General features: G+C 42.7%; 1 protein-coding gene across 1 annotated transcript in view; it reads left to right on the top strand.

The window, feature by feature from the left end:
• The first annotated feature begins 1,727 nt into the window (after positions 1-1,727).
• COL24A1 (collagen type XXIV alpha 1 chain) overlaps positions 1,728-16,575 on the top strand; it is a 125,307-nt gene continuing 110,459 nt past the window's right edge. Inside the window, exons 1-3 of the mRNA XM_040073273.1 lie at positions 1,728-1,857; positions 7,347-7,408; positions 12,905-14,205. Of these exons, the coding sequence (XP_039929207.1) occupies positions 1,802-1,857; positions 7,347-7,408; positions 12,905-14,205 (1,419 nt within the window). The 5' untranslated portion in view covers positions 1,728-1,801. The remainder of the gene's footprint in view (positions 1,858-7,346; positions 7,409-12,904; positions 14,206-16,575) is intronic.

Genomic DNA, 16,575 nt, shown 5'->3' with positions numbered 1-16,575 from the left:
TGATAGATTTCAGGGAAGGGCACCAAGCCCAATCAGTAATGTTTGTGTGGTGGTTCATTGCAATGCTGATAAACAAAGCCTAATAAAATATAGTACTTTTATTGTTGGAAGCCATTAAAATGTGATTTAAAACAGAAAAGCTGACAAATATTTTATTGCAGAAGTGTCCAATGTCTGCCTGGGCAGGCACTATGCTCTCTTCAGTATGGCCAATGTAAGGTACATGGACAAGAAAGTAAATTTCTGTCAGCTTTTACCTATGGCTCTCAAAAAGTGAAGTAAACAGGAAATCCCAGCACAGTCTATGAGAGCATACAAGTTCTGAATTATTTAAGATATTGAAAATGAATTTGAATTTTAAATCAAACACTGCTGCATTGCCTGAAAATAACTCTTCCCCCCTGTAACTTTGGGTTCTTATCCCCAGTAAAATTCAGCATCTTGGGTTCCCTCCTTAGCTCTTGGTTTCCTCAAAACTCTCCTTTCCCCACCCCCATCTTTTTGCCGGCTACCTGGATCACCCAGAGAAGTCCTTTTCAGCAAAGGGGGACACCCTCAGTGACAATAATATACAATTTCTGTCTTTTACAGCCTTTCTTTTTGTTTTAGCACTCCCATTATTTTCTGCTGTTTGGGAATACCTTTGGTTTTATTTCATGACATCTTTCTTCAACTTATCTACAACTGGAAGGTATTTCCTGCACGTCATGAAGGTATTTGCTTGATGAGAAATCTTCATTCTTGTAGCACCCAGAAAGAGGTAAGCATCATAATCTTAACTCATATCAAATTTCTTCTGAAGTTCGGGGAAGTTTTGCCTAAGTAAGGCTGCAGGACTCGACCACGTGTTTGTTGTACAGTGTGCACTGCAGCGTCTGGTATTGTTTAACTCTACCGTGTTTGTTTCTTGTGACAGTTTGCATAAAGATGTCTCATGGGATAAAGTTATACAAATAGGCTTTGTTGTGGGGACAAGGTAAGAACGCTGGAAATTAAAGCTAAAAAGACCTTTGTCTCTCTAGGAAGACAGGGAAGGGTGTCATATTTCTTTGGCATTGTAACGCTACTAAATTACATCTGCTCCTCAAACATTTTTCTGAGGGAGGATTTCTAGACCCAACTCCAATTATACTAGAGATACAAAACGTCCAGCGCACGCAGCTTTTTGTGTTTAGATAATTTCATCAACTCTCCCCGCGCGTCCCCAGATTTTAATTCAACTTGTAGCTTCCTGCCGACTCTCCGCAGCTGGAGCCCAGCGGCAGCCCGAAGGCTCTTCTCACCCTCCGGCTGCCCCGCGGGCATCACCTGTCCCCGCGCTGCCGCCGCACCTGGGCCCGGGCGGGGCTCGGCCCTGCGGCTCCAGGCGCGTCCCGGCTCGGCTCCCCCCGGCTGCGGGCCGGCGCCCGGGGGAGCGGCGCGGGGCAGCGCGCACCGTGCGGGGCCGCGGCCCGGCCCGCCCCGGGGGCCGCGTGCGCTGATGTAATCGCCGGGCAGCCGGCGCTGAAATTCAACACCGCGGCGGGCGGGAGCTCCGCCGGTGCCGGGGCAGGCGGTGCAGCGCCGCTCCGCCGCCGGACTCCGCGGGCAGCCGCGGGGCGCCCCCGCCGCCCGGCCCCCGGCGCCCCCCCCTCGCCGCGCCCGCCCCCGCGGGCTGTACGCGGGCCGGGCCGCCCTCGGGCTTGCGCGGAGCTCGGCGGAGACCTCGGGGCCGGCGGCTTTCATGGACAGGAGCTGACCCTGCGGCGGCGCGGCGCTCGGCTTTCCCTCGGATCTCCGCTGCCCGGGCAAATGCATACAAATGCATTTGGGAGCCGAGAGGACAAGGCGAGGACGAATCTCTCCCGCGGCGCAAACGTAAGCGGGAGCCGGCGCGGCGAGACGGGGCGCACCGCACCGCCACCCCGCCGCGGGGCCGGGATGGGGATGGGGCTGCTCCCGCCGCGGGCAGGGGACGATGATCCCGGAGGGCAGTGTCCCCAGCCCTCCCTTCCGAGCGCCAGCCGTAACCCCGCGGGGTCCCCGGTGCCCTCGCCGGACCGGCGGGGTGCCGGCTGCCGGGACGGAGCGCCTGTATCGCTGGCTGCTCCCGTCTCTCTCCTCCGCACCTCTCGTGTTCTGGATGTGCCCTGTCCCGTCCAGCACCCTCGTGTCGCCCTGCCCTCGCCCGCGCCGGGCAGCCTGGCTCTGGTGTTCCCGGGGAGCGGGGACAGCCTGACCTGAGAGCCGGTGCCCCCGATCCCAGGGGGGGAAGGAGGATCCGTTCCGCAGTGCCCGCAGTAACCTGGCAGCTCGTGCGCCTCTTTGGTACCTAGCTGGTAAAAGGCGGCAAACAAGCAAACGCAAAAGCCTATAGAATTTGTGCTACAGAGCTAAGGCTGCTCTCTTAATACCAGAGATAGCCCGATGAACTGCTCTGTATTCACGTGCTTTTGCAATTGGCTGAGGTATTTCTAACGCATCCTCGCCCGTGATGCGAAGGTAGAGCTCTGCTCTCTACAGTTTACCTAAAAGCAGCCTCGGTAAAATGACTGTGAATTCATGACAGTTGCAACGATATTAGAGAGGTTAGTTATATGTGTATCTCTTTGTGAAGGGCTGATTTTGTTCTGCCTGTGTCTTAAGTTTACTGAGCGCTCTGAGCGGGACGGAATTTGTTTAGTGTTGTAGCAAGGATTATGCTGCTGAAGGGTGGTTGGTGTATAATCTGGGTGTACTTGACTGACTGTGAAGGGGCTCCCTGAAGGTGGCCTTCCCAGGAGATCTGTTTTAAATGGTTGTGTCTTTGGGACTTCTTTAAGAATTGTCTGAGTGCAAATTCAAAGAATGATTTTATTTGAAATCTGTAAAGGGATATTGCTGATGGAGAAACATAAATTGCATTACAGGAAAGAGGTACAGTAATGGAGAGGCAGTTTACTCAAGTTCAAAATCTGAGATAGCTTCAGAGTGTATATCTATATGCGTCTATAATATTTACCTAATTTACATCTATAGAGACCAAGCAACCTGATCGCTTGCTTGTGTTAAGAAACCAGAATTCCTGTCAAAAGGATCAGGTTTGCTCAAAATATGTCAAACCAGTAAATCCCTTGCAACTTCAACCACCTTTTTGTTGAAATACCATTAGGTCAGGCCCATATAGTGGTGTTTCTGCAGGTTAAATAAATAAAGCAGCTGCATGACTTGTAAATCTCTCACTCCATTTATTGACAGAATATTTAAAATATTTGTGTCACCATTGTTCCTTGCAAGCACAAAGCAGTAGTATTGTATATCAAAATACACAGAGACAAACCCTGTGAAAAAAGACTATTTTACATGAGTAGGAATTCAAGCAGTACACTTTTGCTTTCATACAGAAAAAAAAAAAAAAAAAAAAAAGGTGTGTGCTGTCTGGGGAAGAGTTGACTATTCTTCTGGATGTGGTAGTTTCTCATTTTAAGCCAGATGCTGTCCAAAGAATGGCCCACCAGGCAGGGAGTTTCCTTTCTCTGAACCCCAGCCCTGTTGTAGACTTCTTGGGCCACTGCTCGTCTACCTCTCACCTCATCTCGTATTTCTCCCATTTCACATTCATTCAAATTTTGAAATTTGGCAAAGGATTCAGGAGCTTCCCCCCCTTGCTGGCTAATTTTATGGTGCCATCTGTGACCAAAGGGCATGAGTGTCACACCAGGGAGGTTTTGCAGGCTGTTGTGTCCCCTTAAACTGTGTTGTTAGTAGGTCTTTTAAAATTTGGAAAGCAGCACTTGACCTGCTGGCTAATTTCATTATAGCAGCAAAGAAAGTTATATTTCTTTTTATATCTTGAAAGATAAAGTTTATAATATCTTGAGGTCTTTGAGAGTTCCAGGGCATCTCTGTCCACAGTGTGCTGTGACCTTTCCAAAGCCCTTCTCAAGCTTGATGGACCCAAACTCTGCCATTCTCCTTAGCAGTCCTCAGACAGATCCAGTGAAGGAATGTGTGTGGGGCAGGTGCTGGTGTTTAAACCCTCCTCCCCGAGGAGTGCAGGACTGAATGCACCTGTGGCAGTCATACTGCAAACAGGTTTACTTGTCTTTCCTAGCAGCCAGCTAGTGGTATTTCTTTAAATTTGAGATTTAGGAAGCTTAGACTGGAATGAAGAGGCTACTGTTGTGCACTGAGCAAACCTGAGTTGTGCATGCTGCTGAGTAGTCTTCAGAGGGTGGAATTTTTCATTGTAGTTTGCCACAACTTCCTTTGAAGCTTATCAGTTTTCTCATCCATCCCTCACCCCTAATGCAAAAAACCTCCATGGATAGTTGCTGTCCACTCTGTAGGAAGAGGCAAATGGCCACAAGATGTCAAAGATTATCAGAAAGATAAACTCAGTTTTAAGTGGTAGAATAGCTTAATCACATTTGCCTTCCTCCAAAATGATTGAATAGTGGCCCTCGGCATATGCTTGCATGTGAAATAGAGCAGAGGAGAAGGTAGGAGAAGGGGAGGAAGTTTAAGAGATATCCCTTGGCTATGCCCTAAAGCCTAGGTATTGGAAGAGCTTCAGGTGTGATGTCAAATGGGGAAAAAATAGCCATTATTTGGGTCAGCTGAAGTCTTCCATGCCACATTCTGCATTTTTCTATTGGCATGTCCCAACAGCTCCAGGAGCTTTGGGCTCAGCCAAGACAAGGAGCCAAGCTCCATGCAGATATGGCAGATGATGGGTCAAACCATGTATGTGTTATGCAGCAGGGAGCCTGGTGCCTTAGAGGCTGTGCTGGTGTGAGAGTGAAGACTGAGAACTGACTGTTTTGCAAATGTACAGAGTAGTGATCTCAACCAAGAGGGAGGGTTTGCATGGATTAGGTTGCACATGGTTTAACTTAAAAAAAAATTTACTCCTGAAAAAAAGAAGGAAGTCTCACTTTTCTCACACATTAGAGGACCCGTAGCACTATGGTTGTCCCTGTTTTTTCCTTAGTTGATAACTCTGTTCTTGACATTAGCTGGAGAGCACTGTGTAAGCCAGATGTTTGTCCTTACTTCTCGCTAAATGTTTCTATATATCCAGTTACATCTGTGTAATTTACAGCCCTGGGAGCATTTTAGAATTTCTTGCTTTCCTACAATGTTTGCTGGGAAGTGACAGAGGCAGGTACCTGACACACACAGCTTTGTGCCTGGCTGGTGTAGAAGAGGTTGTTGCTGTTATTAGAGGGGTAATCTTTGAATTTTGGGCTCTGGGGTTCTTTGAGCATTCTTATTTTGTAGCTAGCTAAAATGTTTTATGTGATTTTTAGTGATTTTTGCACCTTTGAAAATATTACGGGTCAAATAAAGGATTGTCCTGAGTTTTAGCTGATACAGTACAATGCATGGACTTTCTTTCTGGCACAGCTGTCTCCTGTCCCTGAGCTTCTCATTTGATCAAAAGATGATGCATTGTGTGATACAGAAACTTTGAACTTGAGTTCTGGTCTTTAGAACTCTGAAGAAACTGGAGTGAGTGTCCTGTAGTGGATGAGCTTTTTGGACAACAGTCAATGTTAGGTCTTTTTTAGGAGTGGCAGAACTGCTCCAGTAGACATTTCGTGGCTGTAGCAGAAGAAAGCTTGGCAAGAGTAATAGCTAGGGACTGTAGTGGTGGTTGATTAAAGAACATGCCCCTACAAGCATGTTGGGATGTGTAAGGCATAGTTTCCATCTTTCTCTCCCTCTGTGACCAGAGCTGAAGCACTGATGCATATTTTTGAATATCCTATATGTTCTGTGCATTTTCTTCTCAAAGGCATGATGTTATCTACCATTTTACAGTGGCAATGATGACTATCGTGCCTCATTGTTCCTTAAATTATTAATTTGTTCTGTTTGCTAAAATTTAAGCTCTCAAAATATAAAAATCCACTTGATAAAACCAGGTTATTGCTCTGTGGTTTTCATGCACTTGGAGGTTTCTGAAATGTTGGAATTCCAAACCCTTTAAAGAATCAGTAAGTCTTTTCACTAAAGACTGCTGTATGTGTGTGTATGCATGCGTACTTAGATGTCTTTCCTTTCTGTTTAAAGCATGTGTTCCTGTGTAAAGTGGTAGTGTTTTTGTTTTCTTCCTACTTTTTTTTTTTTTTCCCCCTTGTGAAATTCTGACTAATTAGCTGGCATAATTAGGTGACGTGAAGTTCTATGTGTTTGGTTGCAACTATGCTACTTTCAAATACACTTGATTCCAGATACCCAAGTGCTCTCTGACTTGGTCCAGGGAACATTTTTAGCCACTCTAGCATTCCACATTATGAAGAATTGCTGAGGTTAGATACGTTAATGAGCAAGAGGCTTGAGCTGGGGCTTGAGTGTGAGTTGAGTAGGTAGTATCAGAACTATATTTCTGATATTTTTGAAATATTTCTTCTTAGAACTGAGTAGATAGAGGTTACTTTAATTGTTAGGTGCATCTGTGCCTGGTTGTCCAACATTAACAGGAAATATATCTCATTTATTGAAAGATTCGGTCACTGATAAGAGAGCGATTAGATGTTAATCTGGCTAATAAGATATTTAAGAAACAGAAGACAATCTGTTCTTAATCACAGTAAAAATATAGTCTGTATAATGTTCAACAATTCTAAAGTGAATTTTGAGCACATAATCTACCTTATATATGTTTGTTGGAACAACTGAAACCTCAACATTATTTTCATACTAAATCCAAAACACAACACTCCAACAGCTACTAAGAAGAAAACTTTCTCCCTGGCTGAAACCAGGGCAGTGAGCCTATGATAGTTATCAGTATCACACTTTCCTACCTGAACATGGAGTTTTACGTTGAAATGTGATGGGATCTTTTTTTTTTACTTTGTGAAGAGCATGACTTGCTTGTAGCATGATAAAATTTTATAATGCAAGAACAGAAGTTTGATACAACATTTTTACTTATGGGAAGATGATGTGATCTAATGAGAAGCCTGATAGGAGGTAAAAAGTATCTGAAGTATCTAATGATCTCTACAGGAATTAACTTGTCATTTATTTTATGGTTTCTTTATGGTAACATTTTTTTTCTTTTCAAGAAGAAATTTACTACATAGCAGCATGCATATTTGAAAGCTGCTGCAAGCAAATATAAAGCAGATGCAGTCATTTTATTAATAAAAACCAGTGTAAAATATATGTGCTATGTATGAGGGCATACACAACCTCGATCTTTGTGTGAAACGCCGTGTCAGTGGAAAGTTGAACAGTGTGATGGCTTTGATTCAGGACTTGCTGAATTCAATGGTATCCTGCCATTTAGATCTCGAATCAGGTTTCTAATTCCTTGGAGTTCTGAAACTGTAGATATTTCCTCACATGTTTTTTTTCTTTTCTTTCCCTTTTAGGAAAGCTCTCCTTTTTATTGCAGCATGTATAGCTGTGGGCGTTGCACAAGTACCCAAACAAGGTGAGAATGCTTTGTTTATAACAGGACATTTGTGCAATGTTAGTAGATGAAAAGAGTAAATGGCTGTTGTTACTTGTGACCTTAGGTTCAGTTCATTAATTCATATGACTTAAAGAAAACACTAATTACATCATAATGAGAGAAAAAGGTTAAAGTACCAGTTTGCAAAAGATGACCTTTTGAAAATTACTCAGATTTTCTGTCTGTGAAATTGCTTACATATTTAAGCACGCTCTTCATAAAAAAGAAGCCTTGTACAGTGAAAAGGCTTTGATTGTGTCTTCACTGCAAGTGGGTGTCCTTGGGGGTGGCAAGCTCTGACTGAGTTACCTTTGCACTTAAGGCAGGCAAACCACTGCGCATAATAAAGGCTGGCATCGCTAAAGCAAAATGTGAAATTTGGTATTCATTTGGCTTTGCATTCAGATGCAGATGTTGTGAGGAAATAGGGTTGTCTTGTTTTTAGTTTCTTTTTTAATCTGCCAGCTGTTATAACAGCACCAGATGTGCAGCTTGCTCTGGAGACTGCTGTGGGAACGATAGCGTCCCGAAGTGGTGGAGGCTAACGTGCCCTTTAGTCACTTCTTATTTGCCACGAGAGTGGCAGCATCAGCTCTCCACCGCGGTCCTTTGCTGTACAGGTGAAGCACCAAGTAGGTCATCCTTGGCTGGTGAGCGTGTAACTGCAAATACTCATCTGAATACAAACAGATGGGTAGCGTGGTTAAGACAAGACTCATTCCTGATAATGTTTTGCTAGAGCCCTTTGGGATATCTCAGCAGCCTCCCACCATTATTCTCACCAATGCGTTTTTCCTGCTTGTCATTCCCAGAGATAGGCAAAACTTGTTTTTTCCTTTGGTTGTGGATTTTTTGTTTTGCTTCCCCCCTGTTGCCTTTGTAGTTTTGCCCCCCAGTGTTGCCCATTGCTTGTCTGGTAGGATTGGTTGTTGATTTTTCACATCCAGCTCAATGGGGGCCATATGCTTTTGTGATGATGGGATTTCCCCGGATTTTTATAATAGCTGAGCCAAGTTCTCACTGGAGGAGGGGCAACACTGCTAGATGTGTGTGGCCTGCCCTGCTCCAGGCCTGCAGGGATGGAAAGGGAAGAGGCAGTTTTAGGGAGGCAGTTTGCAGTTTCCCAGTGTAGCGGGAGCAGGTGATGGATACCACAGACAGCTGTGTGGTGACAATTTGAGCATCTTCAGCCCACCCTCCTCGTCTGCAAAGACCTTTACTCTCACTTCTCATGTCCCTCAGCCTGAGAATTGCTTTTCTACTGAACCTGCAGGCGAGGACTGTGAAACCTGCAGGACTGGGGGTGCAGCAGCCCAGGGGTGGGGATGGAGGCCGAGTCTTACCTGCCTCTTGGCTGAGAATGCCTCTATGCACAGAGCTTTGCAGAAATGGGGTAAAGCTTCCAGTCTCAACATGCTTATATTGAATTATTCTTTATTTTGTTATCAGCAGATGAAGGAGTTTCCTTGTTTTCTGTTACTATTTTGTTGTTATTATTGTTATTCAGTAGCATTTCTAGATAGCCATAGAGAAGCCGTACTGAATGGAAACTCCTCTCCATCCTTGATGCACAAGTGCCATATGTGACTTTACTTTCTTTAAACGCTTGGTTGGGATCAAAATGATATATTGAACCTTATACAGCTTTCTTCCCATGAGTGAATTTAGTTCTTCTTGCACTTTAATTGCACAGTGTGTAAACAACGTTGGAAAAAGCAGTTTAGAGAAGGAAACCTCCTCGGGGGGAAAAAAAAAAAAAAAAATGCATTTCAGGTAGATCCTTTAGTTTCAGTATATAAGCTGCAGAGCTGCATTATTGATGCTTAGTACTTGTCCAGGAGCAGGATTGTGTGCCTATTAGGAACACGTTAACACTTCGGTTTTTAAACTTTCTTGGCAGTTGTTTTTTGCAAAAAAGAATATGCTGCCAAACATGAAGATGCTAGCTAATTAAATGCCTTCTCTCCTGAGTTCAGGAGACAGCCTCTGCATGCTCTACCTGAGAAGATACACGTTGTTCAGTTTGGTATGCTGCTATAAACCATGTTCAGTGAAGTATATATAAAGATACAGTCTCCGTCTTTAGGAATAGTACTTTGAGCGGGGCTCAAGGACACGTAGAATTCATGTCTTGCTGGCTTTCCTATGCCAGTCATCTGATCTGCCATCCAGGAGAGCATGTGTCCCAGCCAGGTATCTTACTGTACTCAGTTGCAGATGCATCACCACCTAGAAAATGGGCAAGTAATTACCTTGGTCCTGATGGAGCTGATTGATGAATGGCCCTTATCTTTTCCCTTAGCCACACTGGGAAAGGGAAAGGGAGAAATGTGTGTACTAAGATTGCCGAAACAGGAAGAGCAGATTCTGCCTTCAGAGTAGTTGTGAGTTTGGAGCAACGTGGGAAATGAACAAGAGGGACTGAATGGAATATGTGTGTGAAACAGCCCAATAGTCAAATCCCTTCATCCTCTCCAATTCCTTTGTGGGGTTATTTCTGTGCCACACAAGGGTCAGAAGGCTTTTTGCCAAAGCTGGTGTTAGGTTTTACCTTCCCTCATGATGCAGTAAAGCTGTGAATTTTTAAAGATCTTCTAGAAGGTGGAAGGAAAGCACTTGACACCAAAAAACACAAAACCTTTCCTTCAAGAAGTTGGGCTGTTACAATTTGGGGGACTAATGGGTTGAATAAGCAGTAAGTGAAGACAGATGTTTTGCAGACATGGGTAAACAAATAAAACTGACAACTGAAAGGTAAAGCAAATAGTGGTTGTCATGCTGGGAGGAAGAATGAGAGTGTTGCCTGCTCCCAAAACCCTGTGTGCTGCCAAGAGCTTCTGAAAGCCTTAAAATAAAATAAAAATGCGTGTTGGATCAGAAGTGAAATGACTGGCCAAAAAAGTTTGGAACAGTCTTTTGGCTTGACAGTGGGTTAACAAGCAGCAAGTCAGCAAGGAATAATTCCTTTATACTTACTTTTTCGATGTCATTTTTCACACAATATTTATTTGTGTTTAGCTCTCACAAGACCTGTCATTGTTTGCAGAAATCTATTTGCAGGATAAAAGAAAAAAATAGTGTTATTCCTCATCATGCTCACTGTTGATATTTTTTTTTTTTAATAACATTTGCACTTTGTGCTGTTTTCAAATCAGAATTACCAAAAATTTGGCAATTTTGCTTGCAGTTTGCCATTTAGTAGTGATAGACTTGAATCTAATTTTTAAGCTGACTATTCTAAGCCACTTCAAGCTTTTTATTTTATATTGGAATTTATAATGCTTCAGACAGATCACATGCATTACTATTTTAAAATAAAAAATAGTAATTAATTTAATTTAAAAAATTTTAAAATGCATCTGCTTGCCCAATTTTTCAGGTTAGGGTATGATATTTAGACACAACTTTAGGCTGGACTAGCAGCTGTTCTTGTGCAGTCAGTTGGCCCAGGCAGTGCACAGAAGTAGTGGAGCGGTGTATTCTGCCTTGGGGACTATTTGCATGTGTAAGATTGCATTGCCCAGAGCTCAGGACCTGTGTTTCTTCCCAGCTTCCCTTCACAAGGGCAGTGCAAGCACGCCTTTCTCCTCCAGAGCTGCAGGCAGAGCAGGCAGGACGGGGTCCTGGGAAAGTGTGGTGGTTCATTAGCAGATGCACTGAGCTTCAGAGCTCTACTATAACCTGACCTCTATTATCAGCCTGACAGATAAAAATACAGCCATAGTGAATTAATTGCTCTGAGGCAAAACATCTTGAGAAATTGGCATACACAGGACTTTCTGCAGAAATACTCTTTCCCCATACCTCCGTCTGCACTGGCTACTCGCCAGGATAATCTTGGCGTCCGTGAATCTCAAACATGACTAGAAACACTACAAGGTGTGTAATTAATTTTCAAGATGTACAGTGCGTTCAGGTTGATGCTTTTGGTTCCAACTTATAAATCACTCTCAAGGAAATCTCAGGCACTTCTCATGATTTACCACTGAAACTAAGCCAGCATCTGTCTATTCTTAAAGTTTGCTATGAATACATTCAGTAAACAGAGAAAGGGGAACTGGGAAAGGAAACCTTTTTTCCACTTAAAGCGTAAACATCCATTTGCTTCAGTGGCTCTTTTAATGTAGCAGCAAATGCTTAACTTTTCTTCATTACTCTAAATTTTTGTTGTGCCATATAATAGTTTTATTTAATTAGTATAAGCATGTACATAGCAAAAGTAGCCTCAGCCAAATGCTGTAGAAAATGCCTGTGTCTGCCCAGCCGGGTTTATTTGATCAGTGCAACTACTGGATACTACAAGTAATTTTTAATATAGGTGTTTCACTGAAGTTGTTCCAGTGAGAGGTGGGAACAGATGATATTGTATGCTGCTGTGCAATGCTGTTTATGAAAACTAGACTTCAGTTTCCCCATGTGAAAAAAAATCTGAAAATTTAGGTTAGGGGGACCTTGAACTCATCTGGTTGTTGCTCCTGCTGAGGTCAGGGTCAATGTTGAAGTTACTTCAGGTTGTTTGGTCCTGTCCAGTTGGTCTTTGAAAATCTCCAAGAATGGTGATTACCCAAAGTCTCTGCCCCCCAGTCCAGCACTCAGCCACTTTTGCAGTGAGAATGCTTTTTCTTTGTATGGAGATGAAATTTCTTGTGCTGCAGCTCGTTACTCCTCCGCTTTTCTCTGTTTTCTTACAGCCTCAATTCAGATATAGGACTATTTTATTTCGATTCCCCCAAACCTTCTTGTCTCTAGGCCAAGCAAATATTCTTTTTCCCATGTTATATGTTTAGTTCCTAATCTTCTCATTCCATATTGCCATGATTGCATTTTGATTCAATGTCTGCAATATTTCTGCACCTTTCACAAACACTCAGGCAGGCACTTTTATCAGTCAATCAATGCCATAAATGTGATTTTATTTTGAGATCCTACAGAAAGACCCCCGGGGATATGTGGTTCAGCTCCCACTTGAGCCTTTGCAGCCTTCAGCTGCATCATAAGGGATATAACAGTGTCTTTATATATATTCCTGAAGGAATTCTCAGATAGAGGAACAGCATGGATTTATTGCAGAAGAAAAAATTTTCCAAAAAAAAAGTAATTCTCTGCTCAAAGAGTAGACAGGATTAGCTAAATAAACAAGGAACTAACCAAAATGTATTCACTGATCATTGGAAAATTTGAAGGGAGCAAATGAGGATTTTTCTAGTGAATTAACCTACAGTGGGCATTTTGTGGGCCTTTCTGTGTTTGGTTGGTTTTTTTAAGGTGGAAATTTTGCTCTGCCTTTAATTATTTGTTTGATCTGTGTGAAAGATCAGTGCCTCCCACTAGGGATTTGTTGGCGTTACTGTGTGAAGTGTATATGCTCTGAGAGGTACAGATTTGTTAAAATGTTGTGCGTACATTTGTTTATATGGATCTGAATGTGTGAGCTTGTAAATTAAATCAACAGTGTGCCTTTATTTCTTTTTACAGCAATAGATGTTCTTCATCAACTAGGCCTTGTGAGAGACGTCCAAGAGCCATCAGAGTCAACAGTGCCCTCAACATCCTCTCTGTTACCCCAGGGCGTTCGTCTAACTGCATCAGGAGTGCTGCTAAGTAATGATGCACGTATTGAGTCCCCCGTCACTCAAGTCATTCCGTCGAATCTAGGGCATCAGTTCACCTTATTGGTTGGGTTGTACTCTTACAGAGTCAGTAATGCTTTTCTTTTCAGTGTTAGGAACAGGAGCAGACTGCAGTTTGGTGTCCAGCTGCTACCGAGGAAGGTAGCGGTGTACACTGGAGGGAAGCAGCCCGTGTACTTTGATTATTGTGTTCATAATGAGCAATGGCATTCGTTTGCCATTGGCATTGGGGGCAGGACTGTCTCAATGTTTGCTGAGTGTGGAAACAAGTACTACAGCAGTGAAGTACTTTCTGAAGTGGAGACATTTGATTCAGAGGGTGTATTTACCCTGGGAAGGATGAACTCTCACTCTGTCAGCTTTGAAGGAGTTATATGTCAGCTTGATATTATTCCCTCTGCAGAAGCCTCTGCAAACTATTGTAAATATGTGAAACAGCAGTGCCGCCAGGCTGAAACGTATCGATCTCAGCGTGGGGCTTCACTTGTGTCAGATGGGCTGGATGTTTTTTCAAAGATGATCACTGATGAGAAAAACCAGGAAGAAAGATCAGCTTATAGATGGAAAGAAGTATCAAACGTGCCTGTTACCAATGCTGCTCAGATTCACTTTCTACCAGACCACTTTGAGTTAAGAAATGCCTCTGTATGGGAGTTTGCAGAGACGAAACCTCTGTTGCTGGAAGCTTGGCCTCAAACAGAACTCCAGGAGAACATCGATTTGGCTCTTCAGCAGCAGGAGATGAGCAGAAAAAGAAACATCACTAAAACCCCTGCAGGATCGTATCCAAATAGTTCAGCTAATACCGCAGAAGATGCAGGCAGACATAGCGAGCCTGATCTGATCTTCCCTGTAAAACAGAGTAAAACTAAAAGCAAGGGAACAGAAAAAGCAAAACAGCATTTAGAGGAACCAAACAAAAAGCAGAAAATCTTCAACACAACTCTGTATAATTTGCCTGCTGAGCTCCCTCTGGATAAGCAACTCCATCCGGGGCAGGAAGGTGCATTTGATGCTGATGAGTCTTATCATACAGAAAACAGTTACGAAAATGGTATTGATAATTATGCTTATGACTATGAAGATCTTGGCAAAATGTTTGAAAGGGGAAGTGTCAGAGGTCCAAAGGGGGAAACTGGACCTCCTGTAAGTTATCTTTATTACTCTTTTTACTATATTGCAGCAGCATGCATTTATCAGAGGCTTTGAAAGAAACCTCTCCAAGCATGCCAAAGCTGTGACTGCAATTTCTCCCAGCTGTGTTGTACAAATGTTTGTCTGTCTTAAATGCATCTCTCTCTCACATGTATTTTAGTGTAAGTGTCATATACTTTTATTTACTGTAAGAATATAAAGACATCCAAGATACTCACATTCTGGTGAAGTGGTAGGTAACACAGACTTCTTAAAAAATTTGGAATGCGTCTGGGTGTTTATAACTACTAATTACAGAGACTGCTCACTTAATAAAATTGCAGGCTAATTTGATGCAGTTCACAAATATAGGTGGTGGTCCATAAAAAGAACAACCAGGCTGCTTGGAAGACTGACACTGTTTTCTCAGTTGAGCAATGCTGTCAAAATTTATAGTTGTAGAAGTACACCAGCTGCAGAATCTAGTCTGCAATCATTCATAACCTAAAGTTATGGGGTCAAGCAAACCTGCTTGGAAAATGGTTTTTAAGAACAGTCTTACAAGATTTTGAGGTATTTTTTCAGTTCACAGAGTAAGTGATTTTTGATACAGTTGCAAATGCACAGTAGTGGTTGAAACTTGTTTACCCTTTCTTATTGTGTGCACAAGCCTCATAAACTTTTTAATACATAAAAATGTGCCCATATATATGAAGCTACAGGCCAGAAAGAACATCAGTTCCTGCTTAGCCTGGGAAATATGATAGATCACGCTTCATGCTTGTGTGAGATTTTGATTAAAAGTTTTACACCATAGCATGAAGTAAATAATTTCACTTGCTTTTTTTGTTTGTTTGGTTGGTTTTGGTTTTGTAAGTGTTCATCTGTGTGATCATCACTGGAAAGCAATTTGATATGTGTTAAGCAGCTAATATATATTTGAATATGCCCATAAATTTATTGTGTCTATTCTTTCAGCACAGTTTTTTTTTTTTTCTTGAACCAGTTAACAACTAAGAACTTATTCAAAAGTTCAGTTTTTATTCTAAACAGGATCCAGGCAGAAAGTAACTGTTACACAATTGAAAAATGTGTTAACGAGTAATTCACACTCCTTCAGAAGTGCTCTTGCTTAATCTTTTTTGATTGTGAGGTCAGTCTTTTTTTCTGTCTTTGTCCCTTGTGATAGCATTTATGGTGACATATCACTAACCATGTAGCTGTCATCAGCATGAGGTTAATTTCCATTTCTGGACCTTAGGATGTTTAATAACAACTAATGGAAGGTTTTAATTTTAGCTTGTCACTTGTTTGTTGTGATTTCAGTCAGTCACAGCCAAGAAAGTGAAATCCACTCTTTTTCACATGTCACAGAATTGGCTGCTGATAGTAATGCAAACAACCAACATTAAGAAACTCCAAACAAATGCTCTGGGTTGTTTTTCTAGACACAGGCACTAAACATACAGTGGCAAGGATGGTAGCTAATTTGAAGGGTACAGAGGTGTCTGTGTTACCATTCATTGCCTGCCTTATAGACTGGGGATAGAGAAGTTTGTCTTGCTTAGGAATACATACTGTAGTCTGGAGGGAATATGGTGCATTTGTGCTGAGGTGCTTTGCTGGGTCAGGATTTAGAAAACATGCCCAAGGTCTTAAAGATATGTGGCAGAGCTGGGAAGTTAATCTAGGCCTTTGTGGGTCCTAGGTTGGCTGAAGGGGCCAGCAGCTCCTGCTGGAACAGAAGCAAAGCTAAAACTGCTCTGCCAGAGAGGCTGACACCAAAGAGAGAGGAGGTCTCTGCATGAGGCTAAGAATTGTGCTCTATGGAGATTGTGTGGCGCAGTATCTGCTGCTGCTGTTGGCATCAAACTTGAAGGGATGATCTTGGTTTGCTTTCTCAGTGTAGTCCTCCTACACAGAGAAGATAAGAATTAATGCAGCTTTTATATGTGTGGCTCTAACACTTCAGTACGTAAGTACTTGCGGAGTCTTCGCTATGTGGAGCCTAAAAAAGCAGCACTGAAGAACTTCAAAACTTCCCTTGCAGCAAAAAGTCCTGATGAGGCATGAAAGCCCCTCTTTCTACTTCTTTTACTGTGTTGTGGTTGGTTGGAATCTTCTTTCAAGATTTGAATGCAGAAGTTTATGTTCGTTCTATTGGAATTGACAGGCAAGAACTAGCTTTTGTGGTTCTTAAACTATTCAGCTGCTTTTAGCTTTTAATCATCTACCAGAACTGATTCTTGCCTTGTATAATTAGGCCTCTTATATTCCATGATCCCACAGCTGTGGAATTCACCCACCGCTGCAAAGCAGGACTCCAGAATCCAGGCTTTCATTTATGGATAGGGTATAAAAAGGGAACAGCTATTTCTTCAA

Source organism: Hirundo rustica, chromosome 9, assembly GCF_015227805.2.
Source record: "Hirundo rustica isolate bHirRus1 chromosome 9, bHirRus1.pri.v3, whole genome shotgun sequence".
In the NCBI taxonomy this organism is placed as follows: Eukaryota; Metazoa; Chordata; class Aves; order Passeriformes; family Hirundinidae; genus Hirundo; species Hirundo rustica.
This window is presented reverse-complemented; position numbering and strand designations above follow the sequence as displayed.